Source organism: Galeopterus variegatus, unplaced genomic scaffold (genome assembly GCF_000696425.1).
Source record: "Galeopterus variegatus unplaced genomic scaffold, G_variegatus-3.0.2 Scaffold219, whole genome shotgun sequence".
NCBI classification, from domain to species: Eukaryota; Metazoa; Chordata; class Mammalia; order Dermoptera; family Cynocephalidae; genus Galeopterus; species Galeopterus variegatus.
The window spans coordinates 694363-705958 of NW_007726330.1; the positions used below are offsets into that span (position 1 = coordinate 694363).

Here is an 11596-nt window from a genome sequence, read left to right on the forward strand (position 1 = left end):
CTCGGCGCGGACCGCGCAGACTGAATAATAAAAGGGGAGCGGCGAAGAGGCAGGAAGACAGGACCATGTCGAAGGGCCCCGTGCCCGGCGGCTCCGCAGCTTCCTCGGCGCCCCCGGCCGCTACCGCTCAGGTGCTGCAGGCACAGCCCGAGAAACCGCAGCACTACACGTACGTAGAGCCCCCCCCGCCGCGCGCGCACGCCTGACGTCAGCGGCCAGCGTGAGTCACGCGCGCAGGGAGAGCGCGAGGCGGCCTCTCCCTCCCCCCTTCCTCCTCTGGCCCGGCCCAGACCGGTTCCAACCTGCTGGGGCCGGTCCCAACTGCTTCCAACTGCCACCAACCTCTGGTCGGACCGTGGGGCGGGAAACTCGGTCCCAGCTGCCGGGTGGGGAAGGCGGGAGCTCGGGATGTGGAGTGCACACTGCTTAAGCCAGGCCTTCGAGGCCTGATTGTTCCTCAGACCGTGAAACCACAGTACCAGGCACCTTTGGGGCAATAGGAAGTCCCGAGACACCACCAAGATGAGTCCCGTAGGAGCCAGCCCCAGAAGCATGTATGAATGACGATTAGCGTGAAGTGCTGTCATGAGACTCCATGCAATGTGCACAGGGGGCCTTTTGTATCCCTAAGGCCCGTAGGTTGTCCACAGGGGCCACCTTGCTTGAATTCATTTAGGTAAACACGTAAAGACAGGATCATGTCGGTGTGTGCCCATGACCGTTGCCCTCGCGGGCTGTACCGAGCCAACCTGAGTCGGACCCCAGGGGACCCCCCGTCTTGTGTTGAAGTCCGAGTACGTTCACAGGCCCGGCCGGAATGTGGCATTAGAGGCAGCTACACATGCTGATATTACAAGCATCCAGCAAGATGGAAAAACTTCTTCCTGGAATTGTGCATGTGGGGTCCCTATCTTTCTTTTCATTTTCTTTCAAGGCACATTAAGCACTACCTAGGGCTAGGTGCTCTGGGAGGAGATAATGATGAACAGGCTGTTCTTTCCGTTAAGCACAATGTTGGTTTCTATTTTCTCTGATACTCTGTGAGTGCCTCTTATCCCATGGGCTCCTGAGTGATGTGCAGTCTAGAAGGATCCCCAACTGCTGGAGGTTTTGGAACCTGAGGGTTTGAACAACCTTTAATTAAGTTGTTCAGTGAAACAAGAGCAGGAAGCATCTGATGGAGTAGAAAGAAGTAAAAGTAGACAGGAGGAGCTCTTGTCATTCACAGAAGGAAGACCCACTGGGAAACTGTTCTGGGATTGGGGAACATGGTTATAGAAAGTGTATTGGTTTCTTTATGGGATTTTCTGGTGTTGACTGAAATTATTGAAGCTTGTTGACTGCAGTTTGACTCAAGTTAACTATAACTTTTCTAACGTGGCCATTGCTTTACTGGTCCTTTCTTGAGTTCTTTTGCAATCCTTCCATTGGTTTTGGGGTGATGGTCTTACCTCAGAGAATACTGATCACTGGAATGGGGAGATCACACAGCAGTGTGGTCTTGATTTGCAAATCTGCAAACCACATAATTGGAGTTTATTTATAATCTTTGGCTGCTCAGGTCACGTTTTTCAGTAAAATACCAAACACATTTTGAGTAATGTGAGTCTTGGTTTCAGTAACCTTTGTGTTTGTGTTGTGTTGTTGAATATATCGTGGCATCTATACTAGAAAGGCTTTCTGATCATTTTGGAATTGACAGATGAAACAAGTGAACAGCTGTGTAAATATCAATATCTGAGTCTTTGTCCTCTTGATGCTCATTTGTTTAAAATCTGTCTTTTGGGGCCGGCCTGTGGCTCACTGGGGAGAGTGTGGTGCTGATAACACCAAGGCCACGGGTTCGGATCCCATATAGGGATGACCGGTTGGCTCACTGGGTGAGCGTGGTGCTGACAACACCAAGTCAAGGGTTGAGATCCCCTTACCGGTCATCTTTTTAAAAAAAAAATAATAAAATAAAATAAAATAAAAATAAAATTTGTCTTTCCATTCCTTGTTGGGTAAGTACAGAGTAATCAGACTTGGCTCTTGAGGTGCCTTAGTAAATCAGCAGGGTTCATGAAATGCCCAAGCTTGATTGATGATTGGAGGTTGTAGGTGTTCCTATCTCTTTGTTCACTTGTGTGTGTTTTTATGTTTTTATGTCCAAAAATCAGAGATAGAAATCAGTTGTCTTCCTTGGTAGATTTATGGGTATTCAGAAGCTGTGATGATTTGGGAAACTTCATCCCCTTGTCATCTCAGATCTGAGGGGGCAGGAGCATTGAGGACACAGATGATGGTACCAGTACACTTGGTGGTTCTGACTTTTTTTTTTTTTTTAAGGTGATCTCATTTGTTGCCCTTGGGGGCTATGGCACGGGAACTTTTTTTTTTTTTCCTCTTTGGCCAGTGCAGGGATGGAACCCCAGACCGTGGTGTTATCAGTACTAGACACTAACCAACTGAGCTAACAGGCCAGCCATTTTTATTTCCATATTTGCTATAAAATTTTGAGCTGCCTAGCATTTTTTCATTCTCCCTTGCAGCATGAAATTTAGAATTTGTTTCAGTCTGAATATAGCCTTATTTATTACGTTGATTCCATTGTTTATTTGTTGTTGGGTTTTTTTGGTGGCTAGCCAGTACCGGGATCTGAACCCTTGACTTTGGTGTTATAACACTACACCTTTTTTTTTTTTTTAAAAGATGACCAGTAAGGGGATCTTAACCCTTGACTTGGTGTTGTCAACACCACGCTCTCCCAATTGAGCTAACAGGCCATCCCTATATAGGGCTCTGAACCCCTGGCCTTGGTGTTATCATCACCACACTCTCCCAAGTGAGCCACTGGCCGGCCCTAACACTACACTCTTAACCAACTGAGGTAATTGGCCAGTGCCCAATGTCAAATACAGATATAGACCCCTTAGTTTTTAAATATTTGTATTTTTTTACCAGTAATTTTTTTTACCTTTTTAAACTTTCTTATACATTAATTACTTTTGTGTATTTTTATACATATTACTTGAAATTCTGTGACGTTCTGTAGTCTTTGCAATAGTCCAGAAAACTTTCATTAGATTTGAGTCTCACTCATAGTGGCAATCTTGGCAACCAGTTGAATCCACCAAAAGCAGAAATTGCCTTTCTGTAGGCTTGCCTTTCTTACCCTTCTTGTGCTGCAATTAAAGTACTTAGAGTTTGAGCTCTCCTTTTCCTAAACCAAGAGGATTACATAGTTTGAAGGATAATTATTTTGTTGGTATTTTTTTTCTAAACTCTTGGATAATCTTATTTTAAGGGAAATTTTGAAATAATCTTTTCCACAATTTGGTGAAGCAGGCACTTGTGCTAGACTAGAGGAATCCAACCCATTTATTTATTTGTTTATTTATTTATTTATTTGGTGGCTGGCCCGTAGGGGGGATCCAAACCCTTGGCCTTGATGTTATAACACTTTGCTCTAACCAACTAAGCTAACCGACCAGCCCAACCCTTTTAGAAAACAGTTATATTAGAATTTTCTCTGTACAGCTCTAAGTATTTGATTAACATTCCGTAAAATGATAATGTATGTTTATTAATCCTCTTCCGATACAAGAACCACATGACCTCCTTTTACTAGATAATTTATCTTTTCATTTGACAAAAACTAAATTTAATCCAGGTTTATTTATAACAAGTCCATCATGTGTATTTGAAGAGTTTTATAAAAAATGGATTTAAGAATGGGAAGTTTTATAGCAATTACATCCCAAAATGTATCTACAAGTGTAGCTGACTGGGCTTTTGACTGTATAATTATTATATTATTAAAGTGTATAGTTGAAAGTTCACAGAAAAACTACCACCTAAAATATCGAGGTTTCTGACCTCATTATTTTTCACCCCGTACAAAGTATGCCTCAAAGACAAATCATTTTTGGATTCTCTCAACTGAAGTCGATTCTCAGACTTCTTAATACTCTCATGATAAAGGAAAATGAAATTCTAGTTTATCGAAGGTTTGTTGGAGTTTTCTGGCCAGTGGGTGATTTCTTATAGGTAAACAGGATAAATCCTTTATAGCTGCGACTACCCAGGTGTTATTTTAATTTAAGACTGGTTTCCTAGGCATCACTAAACAGAGGATAATGTAGCAATACTACCATAGGTAACCATTTTGAGGCAATATGGTTAATTTATACTTTATATAAATGTCATGGACTTCACTTGATTACATCTGATTGTGTTTTGAAAAACCCAGGAAATGAACATGTATTTAAGTCATTTATAGCAAATTGCAATAAAATTGTAAAAAATTACTAGAGTACAATTTGTTTCACAACAGAAGTCACTGGAAGCGTTACTTAGCAATCTTAGGATGAGTTAAAAACCAATAAACATTTCTGGATCTTATCTACTTATTTATCAAGTAATTTCTTGCAGGACAAAAATTAAGGGCTCATTGTGGCCTTTAATCAAACCCACAAATCCCCGTTAATAAGTGTTAAGTGCCCATGCTAAGGTAAACTCTTAAGCTTAACACCTAGTTGATATTTGCTATAATCTAAATTAATGCTTAATGGTTAAGTTTTTTTGTTTTAATCCAGCTATGTTAGATACTAAAGAAGGCTTCCCCACAAACCATATGCATCTGCTTTGACTGGTGGTTTCTATCATCCTACAAAGACTGTGACTTATTGGTGAGGGCAACTGGACAACTCTGAGAGCAACTTAGAGAAATCCATCTTGGGCACACTCTATAAAGGAGCTCCTTCTCTGGAAATAGCACCCCAGATAAGTGCACAAAAGCAAGACACCCTCGTGGACCTACTTCCTCCCGCTTTCAACACCCTGATGCCTGAAGTGTGTAGAATTTGACAGCAGTATCAAGAGCTGAGGAGGAGGAGAAGATGGAAAGGAGTCTAGCGACTTAAAAATCTCATAGCATTCTCTGTGAGGTGACCTTTTTCCTGATGGTGGCTCAATTTATTTAGGTGATAAAGAAGATACTAAGACCTGTGGCAGTATCACCATGTCATATCTGAGCTTACTGCAGTATTCCCTCCATTTCCTTATTTATACCACAGTGTGATTTTCATGTTTGTAAGTTGGCTCATTTGCTCTCTGTTCATATGTGAAATGCCATACGGCCACCGTAAGTCCTAACAAAATTACTTCTAATGAGGAGGGGGATGGTCTGTGGCCCATTTTCCCATTTAATTTTGGTCTGTTTGCAAAACTACCCCCACTGAAGAGAGGTAGCTATGTTCTGAAAAGAAAAGGTTGATAAAAAACCTTTAGCATGGTGTTTTATGACTTAAAAGTTTTAAATACCAGTTTTTATATCTAAGCTTTTATTAATTTTGGTAAGAAAATTACTGTGTCTTTTTTATGTCACTTTTACTGTTAAGAGATGCTTATTATTTTTTTTTTTTTAAAAGATGACCGGTAAGGGGATCTTAACCCTTGACTTGGTGTTGTCAGTACCACGCTCACCCAGTGAGCAAACCGGCCATCCGTATATGGGATCCGAACCCGTGGCCTTGGTGTTATCAGCACCACACTCTTCCGAGTGAGCCACAGGCCGGCCCTAGTAGCTGTACTTTAAATTGTCTCTAAATTGACAGCCATTACAAAGAACATGCAGATTTTTCTCAATGCCTTTATGAAATGAATTGTGTTACTGCCTAGGGTGGGTGCAAAGTGGAAGAAAAGGTTACTGTCCTGCTAAAATGTAATAGAGTCCATTCTTTAGGTATTGTGGTGATTGTTTTAAGATTCACGTGGGCATTTCTTTAAGGAAAGGCCATGTATTTTAGGCATTTAAAATGATGTCAATGGCTACAATATATTAGTTGAAGTAATCACAGCAGACTTTTTTTATTTCTCTATAAAATCCCTCAACTTTCACCCCTTTTTTCTTTGCCAGTGTGTAGAATTTGACAGCAGTATCAAGAGCTGAGGAGGAGGAGAAGATGGAAAGGAGTCTAGCGACTTAAAAATCTCATAGCATTCTCTGTGAGGTGACCTTTTTCCTGATGGTGGCTCAATTTATTTAGGTGATAAAGAAGATACTAAGACCTGTGGCAGTATCACCATGTCATATCTGAGCTTACTGCAGTATTCCCTCCATTTCCTTATTTATACCACAGTGTGATTTTCATGTTTGTAAGTTGGCTCATTTGCTCTCTGTTCATATGTGAAATGCCATACGGCCACCGTAAGTCCTAACAAAATTACTTCTAATGAGGAGGGGGATGGTCTGTGGCCCATTTTCCCATTTAATTTTGGTCTGTTTGCAAAACTACCCCCACTGAAGAGAGGTAGCTATGTTCTGAAAAGAAAAGGTTGATAAAAAACCTTTAGCATGGTGTTTTATGACTTAAAAGTTTTAAATACCAGTTTTTATATCTAAGCTTTTATTAATTTTGGTAAGAAAATTACTGTGTCTTTTTTATGTCACTTTTACTGTTAAGAGATGCCAGGCATTTGGTGGCCTGACACTTTAGGATTTGTGTGAATCAAACCTATCTAATCATGACATAAATTAGAGACTGGTACTTATATTTCCTAATTAAAAATAAACTAACTAACTTATATTTTACTATTGAAATAAGAGTACTTTATAATGAATACATAAAATGTGTATTAAATATCCAGTACAGCATGTTAAAATTAACATTTCTATTTTTATTGTAGTAACTTATTTTATGGGATTGTAATGTCTCCCTGACATATTTAAACGGCTTTTAAAGAGTTTCTGGTGTTTATTTGCTGCTGCTCTTGTTTTTCCTTCAGCTCAAGAAAAGCTTAGTTAAAAGTCAGTGTGGTGGCCAAGAATACTGACTGCAGGGTCACACTGCCACTTACTAGCTGTGGGATCTTGGATAAGTGACTTACCTCTTTGTATATGAGTTTCCTGAGAATAGCAATAGTACCTGTCTCATGGGGGTTTTATGAGGATTAAATGAGTCAACATATGTAAAGTGCTTAAAACAATGCCTGGCACTTAGCACAGTGTAAGTACTATTTTTTAAAATATTTGAATAAAGCCCAAGTCACTAAAAAAAAAAAGACTTTCCATAAAGCTGCGGTAATCAAGACAGTGTGGTACAGGTAATTTGTTAAAGTAAGATTAGTGATGAAGTTGTTTGATTTATAAAATAATATTGTTTTTCTCAATTTAATAACAATATGCTTCATGCTTTCAATCAAATCTCTCTGAGTTCTACAAAGAGCATAATACGCGCTCAGCCAGTGAGCGCTGTGAGCGCACTGGTCATCCCTATATAGGATCTGAACCCGCTACAGGAGCGCTGCTGCGCTCCCCGCGCCACACTCTCCCGAGGGCACCGCGGGCTCGGCCCTCTACCTCTTTCAACAGCCTTAACCAAATGCTTTCTTTAGCTGCATCCGTGCTAAAATAGATTCTTCAGTTCATAGGGCACATGTGAGCCAGTGCTGTCTTCAGAGCACAGTCCTCTCTCCCACATCGACTGGAATCTCCCTTCGGTCTCCAGTCTTTGTAGAGGCTCCATCAGATGACCTGTATCTTACATGGTGGATGTGTGTTCTAAACCGACCCACTCTTATAGGACCAAATACTTTGCTGCACAGAAATCAGTGCACAATGTCTATGGCCATACCACCCTGCAGGTGCCTGATCTCATCTGATCTCAGAAGCTGAGCAGGTTTGGGCCTGGTTAGTAATTGGATGGGAGAAAACAGTGTACAAAATAACGTCAATTTGAACATATATAATAGAATGTTCATTAAATTGGAGATTTTTCAGGCCAGCTATGTACAGTAAAACTTCAAATAAAAACAAGGTGTTATCTAATTTGGGGAAGAATGAATTGGAGTTTAGTACCCTTCACGTATTCTCCAACATCAGTAATGTGAGTGACCCTTACATGAATTTTCTCTTCTCCATTTCACCAGGTATAGGCTCCTTAGGGCAAGGGGCCAATTACAGAAAGAAGGAAACAGGGACATGCAGGACTAGTTGCACACCAACACTGCCCTTCATAGCTCTTGTAGTCCTTGGGGCTAGGACAGCTCACAGGTGTCAGACCTTTTCAGTGAGCCCCAGTGAAAAGTGGCCTGAAATAATTGGCAGTGAGAAGCTCTCCCTCAGAAAGCACTGACTTGCTTAAGTGCCTTTGGCACTTGCACAGTGGGTTCCTGGGTGTGTCCATGCAGCAGGATAGTTTCATTGCATCTAAGAGGTTCACACTGGCCCCAAGATCTTATTGTATTTGCTCTTCAACGAAAGGCTGGTTAAGGGATCAAAGGCTGCCTTAAAATTTAAACACAGTCAGAAATTCACTAGATACTTATTTTATTTGCCTGAATGATACTCTCTGAGCTTGCTTTTTCTGTCAGAGAGAATGTTCTAAATCATGTTCACTTCAGAAGATTTGGAAGCCAAATCTCTACTGTACAGCACTGTATCAGACTCATTCAGAAATTTACCACATTCAATTGGTATCACCAGTTGAATTTGTGAAAAGATTACCACGTTCAATTGGTATCACCAATTTTAGCTTTATTTGGCCTTGATTTTTAAAAGCTATTTTTTGATAACTCCGCTGGTGTGGTTATTGTTACAAAGTTGTATGGCTTCTGGGTCATGTTTGGTGTCAAAACAGAATGTATGTACTTGGATAAATAATTTAGAATTCTAATCCACTGCTTGTATGCTCTTATAATATTCTCTTTAAAGTTAGATATTTTATTCTCAAATTTAAAATGAAAAGTCTCTCTTATAAGCCGTGAACTATGAGCCAGCTCTATAACTAAATTTTTTTTTAGGAATTATGTATAGTGTAGAAAAGAAGTAGCTAGTAGGATTAATATTAGTATGGAAAACAGTAGGTTATGGATAAGTGTCATTTGAACCTTTGGATACTACAATATAATCTTAAACAATGACTGGGTTTTTTTGTTTTCTTCCCTTTGGTGCTAGTTGCAGAATCCTATCATTGTGGTTAGATTTCAATAAGGAATGTTTAAGATCAGGGCCATTTCTTGCATTTTAAGATCCCATTTTCATGTTAAAGCTTATGTATATTTGTTGAAAAATTTTTTCATAAGGCCAGCTATAATAAAGATGAGCATCGGTGGTTTATTAGGGATATGGACAGATCTATCAATTTGCCAGATCTCTGCCAGCCATTGTGCAAGGCTTGAGCGTAGTCACACTAACTGGCCAGAAGAGCAGCAGTCTCCTCCGGAGCAGGAGCTTCCTCACTGGCCCCTCCAGCTTTAAAACTGAGGCACATTTGGATTGAGTGTATTCTGTTAGCTCAGTCCTGCACCTTTTTGGTGGTACATCTTGCTGTTTGCTGTGCGTATTGGGATTTACCAAGTCCTGAGCAAACTCAGAATTGCAGCACCATCTTTTTCTGTTGATTTGTCTTAGTTCTCCGGAGACCATCACTGCCTTGCCTGTTTGCCTGATTATTCAAATCTATAGATGTGTCCAAGTCAGATTTTACAAATCATAAATGACAGAATGCTATTGAAACAGTCATTCACTTTACAAAAAGATTACCACATTCACTTATAACTTAAAGGGGCTCTTCTGGCTCATTAGCAACACATATCTTTCCTTTATTTTATTTATTTTTTTTTTAAAGATGACCAGTAAGGGAATCTTAACCCTTGACTTGGTGTTGTCAGCACCATGCTCTCCCAAGTGAGCTAACCAGCCATCCCTATGTAGGGATCTGAACCTGTGGCCTTGGTGTTATCAGCACCACACTCTCCCAAGTGAGCCACGGGCTGGACCTTCCCTTTAATTTTGGATCAGGATAGATTCCCTGTCAAGTTGTCATTAACACCATGGATTTCTTTCCTAACAAATTTTTGGTTTTGAATTCTAAAAGAAATGAATCACAATTACAGAAAAGGTAACATAACCCCCAATGTCAATAATATTGGATGGATTTTTCCTTCTAGTTTTTCTTTCTGCATATAGTTTACTTAATTATAGGCCAGGTACATAATTTTATTTTTTCTCTGAATATATCTTTATTTTGTACCTACCCATCATAATACCCCCTAGTTGTTGGAGGAACAGAAAAAGGAATTTAATACATCTGTAGCAGTCTCCACACTTTCCCAGGAACAATCAGGAGCTGAGTGCCAGCCATCTCACTTTCTACTCTGGATATGAGGCCAGAGATCTCAATTTCAGTATTCAGGTGAGGAACGTGGTTGAGCAGACATTGTGTGGAAGGTAGGTAGAGAAGTTATGGTTTCTTAATTGCCAGGAGAAGCATATGAGTCAGAGAGTAGAGTCGTTTCTCCGTGTTTTGCTGCGTTGGTGCAGAGCTGCTGAGTGCAGGCTTGCACCACGTAGGGTGCTTTTCGCTTTGCCTTTAGCACACGTTTTGAGCATCTGCTATAGGTCACGTCTGTGCAGGGCTACAACTGTGGTAGGGGTCGTACCAGCAGTATTCACACAGTGCAGTAGAGACATGGGAGAGGGGGCAAATAACAACACTGGGGAGGCGGTTAAGGAATCCTCAGGGCAGAGAAGCCAGAAGGGTGACACAGGACATGATCAAAAGTATGGAGATGTGAGGTGAGGGTGTGATGTGTTGGGGAATACCAACTTTTTAGAGCAGATGTCGGCAAACTATGGTTTGCATTCCAAATCCAGCCTGCTACCTGCTTCTGTATGGCCCATGCACTGAGTATGGGTTTTACAAGTTTTTGATGGTTGAAGAAGATTCAGTAATATTTCATGATGTGAAAATTATATGAAGTTCAAAGAGTCCGTAAGTAAAGCTTTATTTGAACCCACACTTGTTCATTTACATGTTATCTGCTGCTTGTGCACTACAACAGCAGAGTTCAGTAGTTGCAACAAGGACCATATGTGGCACTGTCACCACTCTTCATTGCTGCTGGGTGTACTCAGCAGTGTTTCCTGTGCTGCGTATATTAGCGTACCACATGTTATTCACTCTTCATTACCCATGCACATCTCTCATGCCAAACAAGTGGAAGAGAAAACTGGACTTGGAATGTCGCACTTTTAAAGCATAGTGGAGTGTGGATTATTTTGTTACCAAATTTGGTGGCGGAGCATCTAACAAAGATAGCTGTGCTGAGGGTCGGCCTATGGCTCACTTGGGAGAGTGTGGTGCTGATAACACCAAGGCCGCGGGTTCGGATCCCTATATAGGGATGGCCGGTTAGCTCGGGAGCGTGGTGCTGACAACACCAAGTCAAGGGTTAAGATCCCCTTACTGGTCATCTTTTGGAAAAAAAAAATAGATAGCTGTGCTGAAAGAGTACATCAGTATTACGAGACCAGGTACTCGTGATCACAGTATTCTCAACTCACAGGAAAGCAATGGTCAGAAAAAATAGAAAATGTAAAAGAGAATATTTCTTTTTCTTTTCCTTTTTTTTTTTGTCTTTTTCTTGACTGGTAAGGGGATCACAACCCTTGGTGTGGCGTCACCCACACCATGCTCAGCCAGTGAGCGCACCGGCCATTCCGATATAGGATCCGAACCTGGGGCGGGAGCGTCGGTGCGCTCCCAGTGCCGCACTCTCCCAAGCGTTCCATGGGGCCATCCCTTCTTTTTTTTTTTTTTTTTTTTTAAAA

The 11596-nt window shown here is 41.0% G+C and overlaps 1 protein-coding gene across 3 annotated transcripts in view; it reads left to right on the forward strand.

Annotated features, from left to right (window-relative positions):
- The window catches only part of UNK (unkempt family zinc finger), a 32971-nt gene continuing 21375 nt past the window's right edge, over window positions 1-11596 (forward strand). For 2 of the 3 annotated variants that reach the window (XM_008566088.1, XM_008566089.1), the window contains exon 1: window positions 1-169. In XM_008566088.1, coding sequence (XP_008564310.1) covers window positions 66-169 — 104 coding nt within the window. In that variant the 5' untranslated portion in view covers window positions 1-65. The remainder of the gene's footprint in view (window positions 170-11596) is intronic. The other variant, XM_008566090.1, reaches the window with a different exon arrangement.